At 46.0% G+C, this 20,714-nt stretch overlaps 4 protein-coding genes across 19 annotated transcripts in view; 2 read left to right on the top strand and 2 right to left on the bottom strand.

The window, feature by feature from the left end:
* LOC120904766 (dnaJ homolog subfamily B member 6) overlaps positions 1-15,036 on the top strand; it is a 66,586-nt gene extending 51,550 nt beyond the window's left edge. For 8 of the 16 annotated variants that reach the window (XM_040315093.1, XM_040315089.1, XM_040315091.1 and 5 more), the window contains 6 exons: positions 9,726-10,086; positions 10,150-10,259; positions 10,476-10,739; positions 11,338-11,550; positions 11,672-11,945; positions 12,056-12,732. In XM_040315093.1, the coding sequence (XP_040171027.1) occupies positions 10,022-10,086; positions 10,150-10,259; positions 10,476-10,739; positions 11,338-11,550; positions 11,672-11,945; positions 12,056-12,158 (1,029 nt within the window). In that variant the 5' untranslated portion in view covers positions 9,726-10,021 and the 3' untranslated portion in view covers positions 12,159-12,732. Of the gene's footprint in view, positions 1-7,080; positions 7,178-7,588; positions 8,026-9,725; positions 10,087-10,149; positions 10,260-10,475; positions 10,740-11,337; positions 11,551-11,671; positions 11,946-12,055; positions 12,733-13,694; positions 14,145-14,244 lie in introns of those variants that run through there. The other 8 variants (XR_005739822.1, XR_005739820.1, XR_005739821.1 and 5 more) reach the window with 8 other exon arrangements.
* A 72-nt stretch (positions 15,037-15,108) lies between these two features.
* On the bottom strand, positions 15,109-17,177 carry LOC120904767 (NEDD8-conjugating enzyme UBE2F-like). Its single transcript, XM_040315100.1, has 3 exons — positions 16,345-17,177; positions 16,114-16,275; positions 15,109-16,030 (listed from the first exon to the last, which is right to left on the bottom strand). The coding sequence occupies exons 1-3, from the start codon at positions 16,678-16,680 to the stop codon at positions 15,914-15,916; spliced, it is 615 nt and encodes a 204-aa protein (XP_040171034.1). The 5' UTR covers positions 16,681-17,177; the 3' UTR covers positions 15,109-15,913.
* Positions 17,178-17,452: 275 nt separating this feature from the next.
* Positions 17,453-18,221, top strand: LOC120904768 (succinate dehydrogenase assembly factor 2, mitochondrial). The gene is made up of 3 exons (XM_040315101.1): positions 17,453-17,569; positions 17,636-17,826; positions 17,886-18,221. Exons 1-3 carry the CDS (start codon positions 17,549-17,551, stop codon positions 18,169-18,171), a joined length of 498 nt encoding a protein of 165 aa, XP_040171035.1. The 5' UTR covers positions 17,453-17,548; the 3' UTR covers positions 18,172-18,221.
* Positions 18,183-20,458, bottom strand: LOC120904762 (DNA mismatch repair protein Mlh1). The gene is made up of 2 exons (XM_040315076.1): positions 19,039-20,458; positions 18,183-18,977 (listed from the first exon to the last, which is right to left on the bottom strand). The coding sequence occupies exons 1-2, from the start codon at positions 20,334-20,336 to the stop codon at positions 18,251-18,253; spliced, it is 2,025 nt and encodes a 674-aa protein (XP_040171010.1). The 5' UTR covers positions 20,337-20,458; the 3' UTR covers positions 18,183-18,250.
* Positions 20,459-20,714: the final 256 nt, after the last annotated feature.

Genomic DNA, 20,714 nt, shown 5'->3' with positions numbered 1-20,714 from the left:
CTGCTCGCTGGCCGACCGGTGGCCCATTGCCGTTAATAGACTTCATCAATCGCTGGGAAAATTAACCCTCCCCCTTTTGGAATGGGTGTGTGTTGGGGATAGGAGCTGCGTTGGGTGGCAAGGTTTCGCCCTCAAGCACCACGTATTTGGACCGAGGGAGACTGACGGTGCTGGTTGCAATCTGCGGGAGCAGATTACCATCTATCGTTTGGGAAGATAATTTTTGATTATGTTTGTTCACAAGTCGTGTCAGATTGCAACGATGGTGGGAGAGCGGGCCCCCTAAGAAAATGGCCTTTAAGAACGGGGGAGGAGGTTGTTTGCAGTCGAAACCATTACACTTTGCCTGTTTGTATTTGAATAATTTAAGCTTGACCTAACGTTCCCAATTCTACCGCTGTCGCAGGGGTTTGCGCATCGCATCGAAGTAATAGAAGGAACTGTTGCAAGATTTTATCGCACTTCTACTCTTTGTTGCCTTCTTCTCCACGGTGCATGGAATCTCGTCCATGACTTATGGGGAAAGAGAAAAAAAAGGGAGGAAAACTTCTTTTTATTGCTTTCCTTTCGATATCGTTTCAATCGCTTCGTTGCTGTTGTGTGCCCGTCGTGCCGCCTTTCAGCTAAGCGATTATTTATTTCCCGCGGCACGCGTCACCAGTCACGATCACCACCGTGCACACCACCCTCCGGGCGCGTCAGGAAAGCTGATAGACGAATGAAATACGGTAGCCAATTTACTCTGACGGTTGGTCTTCTTCAGACGAGCCTCTGCCTTCTTCCTTCCAATTATATCTCCTAGCGACTGAGCCGTTTAGTTCGCAGTGGGTTATCGATTGAGAGAGTGATATCGCTGTTTCATGGGGTATGGTTTGCTGCAATTCGAACAATTTAAATTAATCCTTGCAATGTGGTGCATTCGTCAGCAGAGGAATTCTAATCGTTTACTGTTGCAGTAGTACGAATGAATGGGCTTTCATATGTAGGCTTATGGATGTTGCTCTAAGCGGCACGTGTGATGTAGTGAAGGTTTGATGGACACAGGAAATTTTATGAAGACAGGAAAATAAATGACGGGTTTCAGTGCAACAAAGTGGTGGACGTTTATTTGACCATGAAAATTTGTGCAAGTCAGTCAGACAGCGGATTATTTGCATGAGTCAGCATAGCCTTTCAAAACTGTCTTAGTCAACAGAAGAGGGAAAAAGGCATATAAAACAATCTAATAAATAGCCAATGGAAATAGATTGCGCAAATGGATTACTAACCACCATCCGCCTGTCTTGGCTACGTGCCTGCCTGTAGCTGTTGCGTTCAGATCATTCCCAATAACTGTCTGCTGGGCTGTCTTATTGCACGTGTTCGCCTTAAGTGGAGAGTAATGGTCGCACATGAGTTGTGTACGGTACGTAATGTGTGCCCAACTTCTGATCAGCTGGTGTGTGTGTGTGTATCCAGATCGCCACCCAAGTACAAGACAACAACTATTTCCTTTGTGACGAAACTACCAGTATTCCATGTTGTTGCATAAATTGGAACGAATTGCTCTATCAACCATCGATCCCGTTTCTTCCACGCTTGTGTGTGTGTGTTTACATTGAAGTGCACCCATTATTTCGTAACACCCCTTTACTCCCTTTAACGACCTTTGCCTTCTGACAAAAACACATCTAAAAAAACGCGACGCAATGAAGGAGTTGCAATTGTTGGGTAAATCAATTCACACCCATCCCCGGACACATGGCCACGAGCGCATAAAAAACAATTTGTGTGCGCACAATCCGTGTTTGTTTTATGCGACCGGGAGACGATAGGCAACCAACCCCCATGTTGTTAGCCTTGATTTACTTCAATAAAAGCAAAACAGTGAAGTGAAGAGGAGTGCACTTCTCGACATTTTTGCTAACATTGGCACTTCAATTGCGACAAGGCAGTAGGGAAGGAACAATCGAACGCGTGTTGTGTTACGTTTCAATGTTTGAAGTTATGTTCAGAACTCAGAAAAGCATGGTTGGATGAGATTTCAAGATGAGTTTTTTTGGATAGAGTTAGTGTTGGGAGTGCCTGGTGGTTAAAATTGACGTGTGGGTGTTGCGGAATTACCTTTTCAAGCAATTCCAACTGCGTTTTTTTGCGAAGTCTACAAACAATCCATTGAATATCGTCCCCTAGTACCTGAGGATTTTCGCGTACATCTCAGTTCACGATCGGCAACAACGATTAGTCTCCCATCCGATCGATCGATACGGAGACAAACATGATCGTCGGAACACAATGGGTCGTTTATCTTCATTTTAACGATATCTTTATCGAGTACTCCCCTACGAGGAAGATCGTCTGACTAGCATGCGGGCAATGCTGTCTTCCACTCCATGTTGCTGATTGAAATGAAGTGTCCCAAGTGCGATCGTGCACTCACTAAACCTTTCCATACGCGGTGCTCTTATATCATCATCGTAGCGATGTGCCTTATGCTATTGCCATGGCAAGAGATCATCATCGTCGTCTATTTTCTTCCCATTCTGGAGGAGGGAAATACTTAAATGGAAACGACGGATTGGTGCTAATAGGTTCGCCGCCGGCGTGCCGTTTTGGTGATCGATCTTTTTGGCTAGGAGGAGGATGAGGAGGCAATAGGCGTATATGCCTCTAACTCATCCGTTCTTTAGGCACGATCTTTCCGTGGGGTGGTTAGGAAATTAAATTTTATTTCACTTTCCATCCAACTCGGGATCCAATCGAAGATGATCATCGCCCCAAGATCAGTTCACAATGCTTCATGGCAGCCAATTTCCGTGCCATTTTCCCACCCATCACACAGTAGTGCTGCACGATTGTTGTCGACGGGAAACGTCCGGAAGCTAAATTGTGCAAAGAAATTACTATTACTAAAACGGTGAAGGGAAGCCATGGCGTGCACCCGGTTCGGTGGTGTTATCTTGAACTGCACGGAGTACAGACGATGATGACGGGGGTCAAGTTCGTGATGATGCTATTATTATGTTTTAGGTTCGTTTTTAGGGTTTGCAAATAAGTTTCGAGTGTGAGGTCTCATCCACACGAGAGTGTCCCATATCGTGTCCACTTTTGCACGCTTCGTGACACAGAGATTGTGTGTGCCTTTTTGGTGTAATTAATCTTTCGCGTGGGATTCCTGCAATGGAAAATGAAAGGTTTTTGGAGCACCCAAAACAGTCTCCAAGGAAATCTTCAATTGGCTTAAGTCATCAATGCGTTGGAGTAAATGTTGGACAACAATCGACCTGTCGGTAATTCTTACCCAGATTTGTTCCTGGAAGCAGGAGAAAAGAAATTAATAAACCATCAAGTAGTATAAACTGCCATCCCAGTAAAAAGGTACACGGGATGGTTTGTCGATGACGGCGGGGAGTTTATGTGATTATTGGCGTCCTCTCTTTTACCGGGATAATGTCTTCTTTTAGAGGCTTTCGATGTAAGAGGGTATTTTGCGGATCCAGAAGAAAGAAGGCGGCAGTTGGTGTTTCCTCCCGTCGTGGAGGAGGAGGTGGAGAGCTAGCCTATAATTTCGCCTTTAATCCGGCTGTAAGTAATCTGCCTGCGGAACGTACTGTTTAGACAAGGTATCATTGACTCACTCGATTGGTAAGGGGGAATGTAGCCAGGCTGATTGGCTAAAGATGTCTGAGTAGGCAGGCAACAGCGGTCGTCAGAGCTTAATGCCACAAATGCTATCAATTTGAACTTCGTATCTGTAAATAGGAATTAGAGATATTAGGTTTGAACCTTGGAATTAACATTACGAAACTGTCTGCTTATTCTACAAGTCAATCAAATAGAAATTAGTCGCCTAGTATTACCTAATGAACTCTATTGTTGGTTTAATATTTGCAATTTGATTAGAGAATGGGGTTTAAATAGTTATTCTCACTTCCAAAAAAACCTCGAAACTGTGATAAACCTCATGTGATGTTTCTCTTATCAAAGTTATGATTAACATTAACATATTTTTTCCTTTTACTTATCATCCAAAATGCGTGCGGCTAGAAGTAGAACTTAATGCACGAATGGTGGCACAGTAAAACCACTCTGTACGTGCCTTTACCCGTACCAACCAATCTGAAAGGACAGTATGTAAAGAAGCCAAAGCAAAGCATTGGACATCCGTTGGCGTGCGTCTAATCGTGCATGAAAGCTAATGGGTCAGCGTGTTTACCATACAACAACTGCAAGGTGGCGACAAAAATAAAAGTGCCAGTGAAAAGTCACACAACTCTGAACGAGGAGGAAGTGTGCAAGGCCGTCCCCGGGAAGTCCCCGTTTAGTCTTGGCGCGCCTCTTGTTGTAAAATTCAATTTACAAAACTTCCAGTAGAGAAAAGCGTGTACGCTGCAAGCAAAAATCAAATTAAAAGGGCATATTTCAAGGTGGGTGGAGGGTGCACCTATAGGCTCTCATTCTTCACACCTGAACACACAGTAATCAAACCGCATGTTGCATAAGTTTTTGGTGTAGGTGTGGTGTGTGTGTGTAACTCTCCAGAGGAAAGTGTGAGATGTTGCTGCGGGATGAAAAGCTGTCAACAGCATAGACGGATTACTTCATTTTTGTGGCTTTTCATTAAGCCTTCAAACCCATCTTCAAGTGGACGTTGAACAACCGGAGGTATGGGGATAATGAGGGAGGTTGTGGGTTAGTCGGGGGGAGTAATGGATTTTTGTTTTACACAAGCTTCCTCTACGGGAAAAGGAAAACAATGGAAAATGATGATGATGTAAAAGGCAACAGTGGGGGCAGCACGTGTTCTCCGACCACGTCTAAACACTATCTCATGTATTTGAATTGTGGCGTCACGCGGTAGCACAGTGCGTAATAGTGATAACGGGACACACTGCGTATTGAGGGCGGATACTACTACGCGCCATCCCTTGCCGCCCTTCTTTCTGACAGGGTTTACCACAGAGCTTTAGGGCGTAAAGTTTGATAAAACGACTCGAAAACTCCATGCCTTTTGGTATATTTGAATGCGTCGTTTAGAAGAAAGGGCACAAGACAGACCCACGGTAAAATGTTGTACGCGCTGGCAGATAGTAAGAATGTGCAGCAGGAAGTCTTCCAACAGTCTCTCGAGTTAATATCGGTGGTGGTAGCATTGTTTGACACGAAATTACTGACCTACTACCCACTACTACTACTCCCCCTCTCTGTATCATTCAGTGCCGCAATTGTGTCCCTATTTTTTCCCTCGCGGCAACATAATTGGAGGGCGAAGAGAGTGTGTTGCAACAAGCAATGACAATAGCATAAAAGATTGCGTACCTTTTGAAGCTGTTGAAGCTCTATGGAAGTCGTGAAACCGTGCTGTTGTGTGCTTGTTATTTTGTTAACTTTTTCTTTGTCATTTTCACTGTTGCATCACTTCTTTCACAATCTTTAATTTTTAGTTGCTGTTTGTGAAGGTTTTGTGGTAATTTGATGGTAATTTTCAAGAAACATAAGGATTTAGACATTAAAAGGTTATTCATTCAATGTCGAAACAGAGAAACTCCTACCATGAACCGACGATAAGATCAAGACATTGGTTTGGAAGGCTTTCTACGGAACCAATGCAATGAAAAGGGCTAACTGTACACAGAAAAAGGTAACAATTTCACCTCCATGAATTATACTCGCTCACTACCCCGGAGGGGACAGGAGAAACGCGTTGCATTTTAGACTTCAAGTGAAACGGTTTTATGCATTTCAGATACATCCACAACAACACATGTGTCCGCCCGGAGGGGCCAGTGCTGAAAATTTAGCATGAAAGAATGTGCACGGGGTAGTAATGCACCGAGACGATGCTGGTGCATGCAATTCCCCAACCACCTCCGCCCTGTGTGTGAATGACTCCCAAAGGAAAGGGGCTGGCGGAAGGAGCGGGGTGTATGCATGCAATTCACCTTTACCACCTTCGCTCGCGTCGAAAACACATTAATCCATTCGGATCGGATACCGAATCCGGCGTCGGTTGTATTCGCGTCCCACTTTTCCCACTCCTTTTGTCGATAAAGAGACGCCCTCCGACGTTCACACAGAGGTAGAGGAGGTCCCCTTTGTATCGATATGTCCCTTCACACACAGAGAAAACCGCGAACAGAACTCGCGCGCGCGGCAGCACACATTTGTTTCGCGCATGTGGCCATTTAGCAATTGCTTCATGTGAACATACCGCGATCTTGCACACCGATTGCCGGTAGGGAGGAGGAGGTGGCGGAGGTTGTCTTAAGCATAAAGAAACCCCCTCCTAACGGCTGCGTGCTAATCGTGAGCAATAACAGTTGCGGAAACTATATGCGGTGGTGTGTGGTACAAGCTAAAAATGGCAACCACAGGGCACCGACCACCAACCCGCCGTACACGAAAAAGGCGCGTTAAATGGGCTTTTTACGAAAGTGTGTTCTGCCCCAATCCGTGTGTGTGTGCGTGAATACAAAGTGTTGCCTTAAAACGTGTTTTCCGAGGCAGAGTGTATGCGGTGTGACATTTGAACTCCCATTTGTTTCCCATCTAAACTTTTCCCGCCTCTAAAGGGTGGTTGGATTGAAGGGAAAAGTGGCACATTCTTGTAATGTGTTGGAGAAAATGACTTTAGCAAAGGGGGGGTAGGAAAGATCATTAGATGTGAAAGGAAGGGGAGGAAAATACTTTACCTTTAGTGCTTCTGGGTATTAGAGCGCTTTGGAAGACGAAAGAGATTGCTCCAGGAATATTGTATGCATCATCAGCAAAGATACAGTAGACTTGTATGAGCAATCCTGCCAATATACAGTCAGCAGGTACTGCAGCATTCCATGAGCTTAAACTATGCTGCATACGAGTAAGAAGCTTCTCCTTCGAACGAGTTGTAATTCCCTGTTTGTTAGTGGAAACACACCGCCCGAAGATGATTCATCGGTGCATTGGGATCTCGGAGTTCCAATGGTGTGCAATTATTCAAACAGCTGTGGGTTGGTCACACATCCCGAGTTACTGACGGATGTGGTGGTATGAACCCTAGAAGAGAGCCAATTCACTATAATAATGTGTGGCATTGCAACAACTATAATTTTCTCTACTGATAGAGCGTTGTGAAGGTGGTTTGCTGTTTCCATTATCTGTTAGGTTGTGCTCAAACTGACTGCGAGTCAGTGTGTTGGTCGTGCACGCGATTGCAGCGGTAAGTGTTTCAATGTCACTGACGCGGTGTGACGCAACAACACGTCCAGTTTCTCTCACACCACCGCTACAAGCCGCCATCAACACGCCGCCACCCTTTGCACGATTGAAAGACACACTGGAGTTGTTAGTAGAAATGAAAACTCTCCAAAGACAAAGATCAGCAACAACAACATTGATCAAGTCAAGGAAGGCATTCATTTCGCAAATGTGTGTGGTGAGAGATAGCACCCTCCTCCCTTATCGTGGCTCCGGGATCACAGCTGTGTGTTTATTCAAACTGTGTGCTGTGAGAGTGTACGCTGTGGTGTACTCTAGGTCTGGGTCATAGTGTATGTGGGAGTATCTCACCAGGCCGGGAAGCGACGCGAGTTCATATTGTAACCACTTCTCTTTACCACAATCAATTCGAAGAGAGATACCGATCGACTCAGCTAATGAGTGCTGTGTGGTGTCCCTCTGTTGCAGCGTGGCTCCACTGTACACACACGGGTACTGAGCGAGGCGGTTTGCTTATCGTCGGTGTTACCCTTGCTTTTGATAAGAGCGAGTTGCGGGTGTTTGTGTAACACACTGATAAGGAGAGCGTGAAGTGAAAACTGTGTTTAAAGTTCTGTGCCAAATGCGGAGCTAATATACTGGGTTGCGTACACAAACGGATGTCAACCATGAGGTCTTTCGTAGCGAGGAAGAAGGGTTCATGGATCTGTTTGGCAAAGCTCGTCGTCCGTTGAACTGTAATCTGTGGCAGAGAGCAATAGAGAGCGTAAGTAGTGTAGTGGTCAGTGTTCAAATTCAAGACATAGGTGCAAAACTAACGAACCTGCAGTGACTCACCAGCTGCAATCGGTTAGTGATCAAACGTATTTGATTTAGGGTGGGAATTTCTGGGGGAATTTCTCGCGTGTGTGGCATATTCGCCGAAACTGGAAAGTGAATCTGTGCAGTGCGTGAGTAAACCTGTGAGGCCTCATTAAGTAAAAAACGAAAGTAAGATTTCGTTTGCTGATGTGTGTGTTTTAATTACTTACGCTCGACATTGGTACCAGCGATATACCTGTGTGGATACTTGAAGCAGAACACTCTCAAACACAGCGGAGGTTCTTGCAACATCACGAACTACCTCCCTCGTGCAATACAGAACTTCAAGCCTGTGTTGCAAATACCGGTTTTGAAATCGTGTTTATTATGACTGCTGCTAATGTCCGTCACTGCCGAAAGGTAAACGTCACAACGTGACACGCGGTAGAAGCGGTAGCAGCAGCAGCAGCAGCTATATCTCCCGTTGTGTGTTCTTGATGGTATCTCGATTAAGAAGGGGCACAGCGGGGGGCTACAGGGCCAACGGTGACGTGCACAATATTGATTGCACGGAAGTGGGGAGTCATCTCACGACTTTGCGGTTTTGATCAAACTGTTGTGATAGGTAGTAGTGACGTGGGGAAGAAGATCACCACAGCCAAAGACAATTCAATCGGGGAAGCGATTGGAGTAACGGTGCGAGTCGGATGACGAAATTTGGTCGGCAAATGAGGAGGACTGAATCTTAATAGAGGTGTCATACGGTGAAAAACTTTCACCACCGCAATGTGTTGGATTAATCATCCGCGGGGGTGTTAACCACTGACTTTTGATGGGGGAGACGAGACTTTTGATAGTGTGAAGAGACATTGGATGGTCGATAGCGATAACCAAACACGTGTCTTCCTTCGGACGGACTCTGAACTTGTAAAGCTAACGGTGCTGGAATTTCTTCGGATACTGACCATTGACCCTAATTCTAGGAAGATATCATCGCTACGAATGATGCTACAAATTTCGTGATGTACTGTTAGAAACTACACACGTGGCTCTGATCGGCTGTCAAACGTTACAGTTCCATCAGTTGATCTTGCCCGAAGGTCTGCTGCAACCACCTCCAAAAGCGGATTATGAATAATTGTGAACGATTGTCATGGGCATACACAAGCACGCGTGCAGGGTCAGGTTTCGACAGGTTTTGGACCGACGACGAACCACCCCACCACCATTCGGTCAATGGAAGAGAGCGAGGGTGACGTCTTTTTTTGGGAGTAACTCCCAAACATCTCCCCCATTAACGCGTATGTGGGTGGTGGTGGATGCTGCAAAAGCGTATAATTTCTGCGTTTCCGATACCGCAAACCTCTGTCGGTGGCGGAGTGTCACTAACCTCAATGAGAATATCGCGCAACCATATGGTCGTGGTTGCGTGTGCGCGCTCTCTGACGTTTGCTGCCTGCGATGACTCACGCGACCGTCTTCGAAGGTTGTGACTGTGGGCCATTCATTATGAGATTTGTTTGCTGTTGAAATTAGGATTCTACCGTTAGTTTAAATCCGAATGGTAAAAACACGCTTCTTATTGATAGGATTGGCACGATTAGAAGGCTCAAACCACCATATAGAATATGGCAATCTTATCAAGTCACTAGGATACGTAGTACCCTAGCTGTCATAAATATTCCATCACCAATAACAAATCTAGTAACCCATGCTTTCGTTTCTTTGTGTCTTTCTTTTTTCTCCAGGTCCGAGCGAGTAGTTCCGTTTAGCTCCAAATCCATCGTTGAGAGCTTCTTCGTCGGGTCCAGCACTACAAATTGCTCTGCCAGTTTTATTCCTACTACGCCGCGTCCGACTGGAAGACATGCATCATTATCGTTAAAAGATAGCCGCAAAGAACAGTAGGGTGCTGGATTCTGTGTGCCGCAAGACTGCGAAATAAACGCGCCTAGGAAGAACGAATTTATTGCAGAAGTGTCTGTAAAAGACCGACCGTGCCCCCCCGTCTAGGCCAAACCCCGTTAATCCTCACGCAGCAAAAATGGTGGACTATTACAAAATTCTGGATGTGTCCAGAACAGCGACAGAGGCTGAAATAAAAAAAGCGTAAGTGTGCAAACATTTATCTAATTTCTTGAACCGCCAATTGATTGAATTTCTTCTTTTTAGGTACAAAAAATTAGCCCTACGATGGCATCCAGACAAAAATATGGACAATCCAGAAGAATCCAACAGACGGTTTAAGGAAATTTCAGAAGCCTACGAAGTACTGTCCGATGGTAAGTTGTGCCTGTGAGAGCTGAGTGGTGCAGATTTGACTTATATACTTATATCCCAAGTGGTGAAGGCGCGAGAATTGAAATGACAAAAGGTTAGGGTTTTATGGACAAATCGATTTACATTTGTGGTGTGGTGTGTGGAATCACTTTTCGAAAAGAGTAAAAGAGTTGGTACACAGGTTCATGAGGTTATGGTTTGTTTTTCCGTCACATTAGCATACAAACGACACATCTACGACAGTCGGGGCACGCGGAAAAGTGCAACCGGTACGGGTGGCGGCAGCACCGGCAGCTACACTGCCTTCACCAACCGCGACTACAGCCGCAACGGAGGCTACGACCATTACCATCACCATCGTTACGGGTCGGGCAGTGGCCGGTACTACGGGTCGACCGGTGGCCGGGAGAATGGCGGTAGCAGCAGTCGTACGTTTTCGTTTAGAGGATTTTTTGAGACGACGCCGTTTTTCCGCTTCTTTGGTAGAGTGTTGTAGTTTGTACATATTTTATACGCGTGTGTGCGTTGTTTCCGCATGCAAAATACCGATACAACAGTTGTTTACTACCACCATTACTACTACTAAATACTACCGCTACTACTACTGCTGAGAGGGCGCTGCTGTTGCTAAACTTGGACATTTTGGCTGTCCTCCTGCTCCTGCGTGTCTGTTGTGTTTTCATTCGGGGAGAGTGTTTGAAAAAATGGTCCTTACATCGATTCCCAATTCAAACGTCATCCCCATTGGGTGCTGATCGCGTGTTATTATGCTTCTGTGTGTTGTCCCCTGTTCTACGTTGAAGATTCCCCTTACCGATATTGATACTAATCCTGTGTTGCAAGGTGATTGCTCTGTACTAACGTTGTCCGGAAGTTGATCGAAGAGAAGTTGAACAGGCTGGCCGTTACAAATTCTTGAAGACAGAGTCTTTTTTGTGATCTTTCCGCCTGGTTGTAAGCGCCACTAATTCGAAAGCAAAGTTTAGCATGTTTCCTTTTGATTAACACACATTTGTTATATTTTTAATTGGTTTCATGTCTTCTAATAATATTTCTTTCCCATTTTCTTTACAAATACAGAAAAGAAACGACGCATCTACGATCAGTACGGCAAGGATGGGCTGATGAACAATGGATCCGATCGCTACCATCAGAGCACGCGACACCGCCGGCACAACGGTAGCAGCGGCATGGACGACTTCGAGTTCTTCGGCTTCCCGTTCACATTCCGCGACCCAGAGGATGTGTTCCGAGAGTTTTTCGGTGGATCACCATTCGATGAGTTGTTTAGAAGTATGTTTAGTCTCACACACATTCACATCCTCCGCGTTGATGGCATTTGTTTTAAAAAAAACTGAAATTAATTATAATTGTCCTCTCTTCCTCTCGCTCGCCCTCCCTTTCCACCAAACAGTTAGTCAACCGGTGCACCAGCACGGCCGGCGGGCAAACGGCGCCACCAACGGCCATCATCACCATCATCAGCGACACTCGCACCCGCAAAACGTCATCTCGTCACCGTTCATGACGCCGCTGATGAGCTTCAGCCTGATGGATGACTTCTTCAGCGGGGCACCGCGGGGCGGCATGAGCTCCGTGTCCGAGTACACCATCGGTGGGGGCGGTCCCGTCAAGCGTACCTCCACCTCGACCACCTTCATCAATGGCAAGAAGCTGATGACGAAAAAGTAAGTGTGCGGTGTGCGGGTCTGGTGCCTCCTCCTCCCCGTCTTCCCCGTTCCATTTTGATTGATCCTTTTTTAATCGTTTGCACTTTCTGACTTTTCCCATCCGGCAGGGTGTACGAGAACGGTACGGAAACCATCATGTCCTACGAGAACGATGTACTAAAATCAAAGACTGTAAATGGGGTCGCTCAAGCTATACCATACAACCATTAATTCGCTGAGAAATAATTAGCAGGCTATCCGACGAGAGGGAAAGAAAAACAAACACAGAGCTAGAGAGAGAGAGAGTGTTGCAGTGTGGCAGAGATCGAAAGCAGCAGAATGGAAGTAAGCAGGATGGCTAAACAAACAATTATTTTCTCATAGCTACCGTAGGATTAGTGATACACATAATAATTATAATTAATAATATGTAGACCATTGCGGATATGTAATGACTGTGTGTGTGTGTGTCTGTGAGCGCGCTAAATGGAGTTCAATTGCGGGTTTTTTGTCATTTTTGTCGGGTGCGGTTGTTGTAAATGAAAGGAAGAAAAGGGCAAGACAGGGCACAGACAGAATTTGCTCAGAATCGTAGTGTGTGTGTGTGTGAGAGAGAGAAAAGGAAGTGGTTTTGTAGTGTGAAATGTTTTTAAAAGCAAGAAGGATATCACAAAACGGTCAATGGGGAAATCCCTAGAGCCTCAGACTGCAGCAGAATGATACTTTACTTTGTGAAATGTGTAACGTGCAGGGTCTTCTTTGAATTTTGAGCCTTAATTAAAATCCAATTAGAATTATTCTCGTAGAAGTGGATTAGGCATGAAATCACAAATTTCGTTTCAAGTTTCAGCGGACCGTGAATCATCTTTCAAATTATTCAGAACAGTCTTTGCAGCCGATTTAAGTGAATTTGTTTGATTTTGTTGATATAAGCAGTTAACGGGAAATATGTTGCTGACCGCACTGACACACACTGGAGGACGATTTTAATAATCATATTGAGCTCTTCTCATTAGACACGAACGACGCTGTGTGTTTGGATGGCTGTAACCTACTCAATATTCACAGTAATCGCAGAAATAATACCACTTTAATACAATCCACAGTAGAAAGAATGAAGTGAGGAGGGTGAGGCATAGCTAAGCAGTGAATTATCCATAGGAAAAAAAGAGAACAAACACAAACGAGGCAATTGTATTCCTGGTTCTTCATTTAGCTAAATAGTTTCCAATTAGTTACTTAGTTTGGTTGCTGTTATAATGAATTCAGTATACCCCCTCCGCCCCTCCCATCAAAGATAACTAGAGAAGGATTGTAGTAAAAACAGGTGAAAGAGAGGATTCCCAAGGACATGATTTTGTAATTCTTAATTATTGCCGAAAAGCACCACGCGCATTGAACCGATTTTGAATTAAAATACACAGACACACACCCACACACAATGCTACACAATCCATGCATCTTTAACAAATGAGAAGAAATGTGCCCCTCCTAGTATAAACAGTTTTTCTCTCAATCATGCTCTGCTGGAAATGAGCGTAAATTTCCTCACAAAGTGTGCAAAAAGCGCTAACGCAAAACAAAAAGCTGCTGTCTGCCACACGTGCCGCGCGCACCACATGCTGACATTCTTCATCCTGCCGCGTGTGTGTGTGTTAGTAGAGTCGCGTTTTAGCAAATAACACACAATACCACCACACCTGCGTGCGCGCTGTACTGTATAATATGTTCATTTATTAATATTTGTTGTGTATGTTTCGTTTGTAGGTTTAATTTTCGAATAAGGATTTCGCTTATTTTGTAAGACCGCGCTAAACACAAAAATAACAAAATGAAGCGAGAGAAAGAGAGAGAGAGCGAGCGTGTGTGGAATTTAGTGAAAGAAGTTGTGTCCGATCGTGTGTGTGTGTGTTGGTACGGATGTGGTTCACATGGGAGGCTCCCTTTCCCCATTACCAATAACGGCCAATTTGAAATGAGACGAAAATACACAAAAAATGCAGTTTAAATCCAGATTAACTCTCTCAAGCTCATCAAATGTTCTTGGTTTTAAAACTGCCTTTCATGCGCAGTTTCGAAACCTTCGGATGAAAAGTTGAGAACGTGAAATTTGTATCGCGCGCCATCTATTGGTGGGGCACTGTACTGTACTAGATGGTAACAGAAAGAGAGAGTTGGAGCTGGATTTGAACTCGCACACCTTTTACACCATTCAAATTTGTTTTGTTTTCTTTTTATTTCTTTTTCTTATGTTTACTTTCAATGAAGAGTCTATCAAAGAAGGATTGTAATAGGGCTTGTCTCTTTAACTTTTTAGAAAATACAAAAAATCTGTCGAAAATGAACGTTCCGCGGAAGTGGATCATGGGAAGCAACCAGCAGCCGTGTTATGTAAAGTCACAAAATTAATCTCCTTACAGATATAGAACGGATCGGAAATTAACAAATATATATTTAAATGTGGTTTCTATCCGAAAACAAAATCCTTCCTCCACCAGGTTTTCCTAGTCCTACCACAACACCCCCCAGTTGTTCCACCAAATTGGCGATAAATCGTTCTGTGTGTGTACGCTGAGATAGAGAAACAGAGAGGAAATAGATGTTGTACAATGTTGAAAATTCAAACCCACCATACACCCAACTCCAACCCTCTCTCAATTTGCTCGGCGATTCCGCAGCAGCAGCATCATCATCAGCATCGACGGCTAAAATAGAATCACAGCAGTATAATCAGTAACATATTCATGCAAAACCCAAACAAGCAGACACTCACATCTTAGCTTAAAGAAAGAAAAACATGAAAGCAAAACAAAAAAGAAACAGTTAACTTATCATCAAACAACAACATGCGATGGAAAGAAGGGGCAGGATATGAACAGAGAGAGATAAAGAAAAGGTAAATATCACAGCGACGACAAAGTCAAACGAAAAACTAACGCAAAGAGCGTAGAAGAAGATGTAAAAACAGATACAAAACAAAACCCTACGAAAGATACTAAAAATATGAAAATATAACAGATTTCTGACTTTTGCGAGTTGATGAAAGCACGTTGAGTAAAAAAAAAGCCCGCAACATTTAAAAACCCCAAACGTTGCTTGTTGCAAAATGGCCAAGTGCGCGTTTTCTTTCATTACATTCTTCGCTTTTCCGTGGAAAGAAATGCTTGAAAATGCGGTGGAATTTCGTGTTTCGTTTCGTTTCCTCAGAGTCACAGCGTTGTTTAAACGTTTCCTTTTATTTACTAGACATTGCTAAACTTACATGCGAAATTCGATTATCAGTATTACCGGCATCATTATATAATTACAATTCTGAATCAGTTGCCCTTTTTTCTAATGGGGGAAGTGAGAGAGAGAGAGATGTAGAGAGAGATTTGAGAGAGAGAGAGAGACAACGTAACGACGATACGGGAAGAATGCTCTTCTTTCATACCGTGAATTGTATCATTTCATTGCTTGATGCTGGAAAAACGATAAAAGTAATAAAATTGCGTATCTTTTGCGTTTTCTAGAAGACTTTTTGTTGTGAGTGTGGTTGAGCAAATCGGTTAAATATGTGTTCTTCTACTATTATTATTAGCTATTACTGTATAATTACACTTTGAAACAAATGTTCGTGCCCTTTCTAAGCTCTAAAATGGATCGTCCTTTGGACGTTTCTGTGTTTGTAATGGGATTATGCATTAAGTTATGCTTTACATGCTTCTGCTTTGACTATATGTGTGTACTTATGTGAGAAAGGGGTATATATTAATGCTTGTGTGTAGGTGTGGCAATCCTCTACGGTTCGTGGGAGGGCGAATCTTCCTGTTTTTATCCCACTTCTCTCTCTATATCCCTCTCTCTTTCGTCTCTGCTCCCCCAAAAAAGGGCCCGGAGTCCGGAGGCAGGATCGGCAGGAGGGTGTTTACAGTCTCTTGGGGAGGGAAGGGAAAGGGAATGGAAAAGGGAAGGGTGATGATGGTGGTGGAGGAAGTCTTGAATTATTATCTTCTCGCGTATGCGGACACGTACTCGCGCACCTTCGCCTGGAAGCGCTCCTTGTCTTTGGAATACTGTTCCGCCGCTTCGATGTTGAGCGGGTCGTCAAAGTTTAGCAGGTCCTACAAAATGGGGAAGCGTTATTAATACGGTTTGCTTTGATGGTTGGTAAGACATCACCATAGTGATGTCAGTGAATACGTACGGTGAAGAGTGAGTTGAGACCCCAGATGACATCCTTGAGCCGGCGGGTCGGTGCCCACCCGAGCCCGTCGATCGAGTTCAACCGGAGCAGCGAAAGGCAGATGTCTCCCTCGACGGATATGTTCGGGTGCCACAGCTTGGTAAGACACTTCACCTTCGGTGGCTGCAATGGGAAGGAATTAGGCATTAATCTCCCCTGTGTTTGGCATCCAAAACCCGAGAGCCCTCTTACCGCCATGTTGTACTCTTCCGGCACGAGAATGCTAAACTTGAAGCGACCCCCGCACCAAAACCCTTCGTTCGGACTGATGACTAGCGTGAACTCGCTCAGCACGTTCGGATCGTGGAACGTCACCTTGCAGGTGATCGGCAGGTTCTGTTCCAGCTCCTGCACCTCCTTCACGAGCAGAAACTCCCGGATGGATATCCGCTTCGGCGCATCGGACAGCGGACCACCACCGCCAGCGCCACCGCCACCAGCAGTGCTTCCGGTGGTGGATCCTCCGTTTCCGCCACCTCCACCGCCGCCACTGCCCGACTCTTTCTTCTTGCGGGCTAGCGTGATCATGGTCGAGTGTTTCTGTGTTTGCGTGTTGTGCTTGCCTGTGCGGGCTAGATAAGCAGACAACCTTCTTTGCTTCTTGATCGGGGAGCAGTTCGCCAACCGGAACACGATGAGTCACATCCGTGCACGGGGTAAGCTCAAAGACAAGACGAATGTATTGCACGGAATCAATTCAAAACACTGCGCGCTGCACTGCTCCGTCTTCCGTCCGTCCTCGAACTCTGGTGCTTTCTGCTGCGTCTTCACCGAGGATACACTTCAGCTGAGCATCGTCTTAATTTGTGTGCGGGTAAAACGGGGTAAAATGCCTGTACACCACAGAGAAACAGAGATTGTGCGGTCGTCGTCCTGTGTGTGTGTGTGTGTGTAATTTACGCTGTAAATATTTCCAGACTTTGGGTTTCTTTACGTTCGAAGGGTGAATGTTTTCCTTCTTCCGTCGTAACAAACTTTCCCAGCTCCCAGCTCGCCCCACAAACACAACTGACAGGTGGCCGACTCGGGTTGTGTGACGTTTTGCAGACCCTTCTCGCATGCTCGTTCGTTTCTCGGCTGCTAAGAGCGAACATTTGCAAATGATCATTGCTTATTAATGCAATGCAAAATAAAAAGGCTTTTCTGAAAATATGAATGTTTACCTTAATGCAGATGATTTAATTAATGAGGATTTACTTGAAAATCCTTTCGTGAAAAATTACCCAATTTTTGGGTTATTTTTGTCACCGACATCGAAATGTCACATTTTGCGCAACGGGGAGCGATCCGTGCTCCTCTCAGCCGAGCTGTCAAATGTTTGTTTATCTCGCTGACGCTCCGCACACGCACGGTTCGTTTATATAATATTTACCTGCAAAAGATACGCAATTTCGCAATGTTTCGCATTCCAGCTCTGGTAAGTATTTTCCGTGCAAAAATTCTTATCATTTGCTTGATTATAACAATCGCAATTTTCTTTTAGCGCTTCATTAACCGTGCGGTGGTGGTGAATGGACAGGCTGGTCGGTTTATCGCCACCGGAGCACCGGTCTGCAACTCGACCGACGGTGGCTACCGTCCACCGACACCGATGATTGACCTGGAGGACAAATCGCTCCCCATTCCCGAGTACAAGCAGAAGAAAAATGAACCGCTGCAGCTGCAAAAGTCACGGTAAGGTGGCTGCCCATCTCGTTTTTCCTCCCTAACTCACTCTCGCGCCTCCTATCCAGCCTACTGTATCAGTCGCGCAAACGTGGTATGCTCGAGAACGGCCTGCTGCTCAGCACGTTCGCCGCCAAGTATCTGGCGGAGATGAGCCCCGCCCAGACGAAGCTGTACGATCAGCTGATCAACCTGCCGTCGAACGACTGGGACATCTTCTACTGGGCGACGGGCGTGAAGCCGACGCCGAAAGAGTACGACAACGAGGTGATGAACATGCTGAAGAATCACGTCAAGAACAACGACCGCGAACAGCGGTTCATGCAGCCCGACCTGTACGCCAAAGCGAACTGAAAAGCCTGTTGTCTGTTAATCAATAAGAAAGTATTTATTTGCCTCCCAAACTCTCCCGGCGAGTGTGTGTGAGTAGTTCTTAACACCGTTCAAACACCCGATACAGTTCCGGCAAGCTGGCCAGCTGCAGTAGCGAACCATTCTTCGCCATCTCCTTCGGCGGTATGAGATAGTTCCGTACGGCAGGGTAAAGCACGTGCTCCAGCTCCCACCGGTACTCCTTTTCCGGCTTCGTGAGCGCAATGCGCGAGAAAAAGTGTGCCGTTTCACGGCTAAAGGTACGAAAGCACTCCTGCTCCTCCTCCCACTCGACGTCCGTCGCGAGCCGTATGACGTACATGGGCAGAAACACGAGCGAGGTAATGTAGTTGTCGAGCAGTTTAGGTAACGATTCGAGGAAACCATCCTCCCGGATGGAGAGATTGTAATACTCCCTCAAGACGGGCGCTTTTGAGACGAGCTTTTGTACGATCACGTCCGCCAGTTCGTCGGCCGGTCCGTCTTCCTCGGTGTAGCCCGAGGCCGGATCATCCAAGCCCGCGTGCACCAGACGTTTGAGGTCGAGCGGCTCGGACAGGGTAAGACGCTCAAAGTTTCCAAAGTTAAACAGCAACAGCTGGTAGAACAGTTCCTCCGCGATGGGTTGCACCTTTGAAAGGTACATCTTGGTGTCGTACTGGATGAGCACTTGCTCCCGATCGATCGTACCGACGTAGGTGAGCTCGCGGAATATTTTTCGCAGATTTTCATCCCCATCCGATTCTACCTGCTGGCGCAGGGTGTGGATGCTATGAAGTCGTGTTTCCCTATGGTTTTAAGGAGGAGAAAGATTAGATCCAGATAAGGACTTTTATTATGTTTACTGACCTTTTTACAACTTTTTTCTTCCTCGATGGTGATGGTTGCGTTAGTTTTGGCTCAACCACCTCGTCCTGTGGTTCTTCTTTCATTGGAACACCACCACCGGCGCTACTTCCAGCTCCACTTCCACTTATGTTAAAGAACTTTTCCAACTTTTGCACACTGTGACTCGTGCGGACAAACTTGTAATCCAACCGTGGCTTCTCATCACCGCCTCCCACCATCGATTCGTTCACTTTCGAACTGTCCAACGGTTGTGTGGCCCCTGGCAGTAACGCCTGCGTGTATGACCGTGCCGCATTCCCACCCAACAATGCCCTCTCCACGAGCAGCTTCACCTTCTCCACAATTTCCTCCTCGTGCAGGAAGTGCACCTCGTGCTTGGTCGGATGCACATTCACGTCCACGTTCTGGGGGTTTAGCTCCAGCGAAAGGTACACGAACGGTGCGCTACCCTTCGGCAGATACACTGCGTAAATCGCATCGATCGCCTTCTTCAGCGCACTGCACTCAACCGCCCGATGGTTGATAAACATCAGCGAGATGCCTTTCTTGAGCGAAAAGTTCACATTCGTCACGTACCCCTCGACCGTGAGCTGCATCACCTCATCCCGCAGCTCGATCGGTACCAGCGCCTTCCCAATGCCGGCCCCATAGATTGCGCCAATATTGTGCGCCACCGTCGTCTTCGCCTGCGTACGGATGGTGGCCGTTTCGCCAAACTTTTTCAAGATGAAGCAGGCGTGCGGATTGTGCACCGCGTACCTGCTGACCACGTCCGAGATGCGCTGAAACTCTTCGTTCGGCGTTTTGAGCGCCTGCTTGCGCATCGGCACATTGTAGAACAGCTCGTCGACCGTGATCTGTGTGCCCTGGTTGCCGGCGATCGGTTTAATGTCCCCCTTCAGCTTCCCGTCCTCGTAGCACGCTTTGTAGGCACACTTTTCGTGCTTCGTTTTCGTGACGATCGTTAGATGAGCGACGTGGCTGATGCTGGCCAGCGCTTCGCCCCGAAATCCGTACGTACTGATCGAGGACAGATCGTCGAACGATTGCAGCTTCGAGGTGGTGAACCGCTCGCAAACGATACCGAGATCTTCGCGCCTTATGCCGGTCCCATTGTCCTGGATCTGGAGTGACCGCAGCCCGCCGGCTTTGACCGTAATTGTGATGCTCGTCGCCTTTGCGTCCAGGCTGTTTTCGATCATCTCTTTCAGCGCATTGGCGGGGCGCTGTATGATCTCCCCGGCGGCGATACGGTTCACGACCACCTCGTCCAGCTTTCGAATCACTCCGGGGTCCATTTTTTGCGGTGCTTTTGTGCCTGGACTGAACGGCAGAAGCGGGACACGCACACGATTTGTTTACAAACAGGGCGCACGCAATTGGCGCGCTTGTGGAGCAAGCGCTGCTCGAATTGGTGGTCGCGCGAGCACTGTTTTCGGGCAGTTTGCTTAACCCTTGAAGTGCAACGAAGAGTTATATGAATAAATTGAATTATTATTTTGTTTAGGTTCAAATAGAAAACATTTCTGCTTTTGAGCTTCATTCATTTTGATGGCAATTTCTAATCAACATGATTGACAATTAACAGGATTAAAAGGTAAATGATTTTCAATGATTTTTTTTTTTTATTTTTTTCCAAGAACGTGTGAGTGTTTCTCATAATGTGTTGAATTCGT

This window comes from Anopheles arabiensis, chromosome 3 (genome assembly GCF_016920715.1).
Source record: "Anopheles arabiensis isolate DONGOLA chromosome 3, AaraD3, whole genome shotgun sequence".
Classification (NCBI taxonomy): Eukaryota; Metazoa; Arthropoda; class Insecta; order Diptera; family Culicidae; genus Anopheles; species Anopheles arabiensis.
The sequence above is the reverse complement of the archived record's forward strand: the minus strand, read 5'-3'. Positions and strand labels throughout refer to the sequence as shown.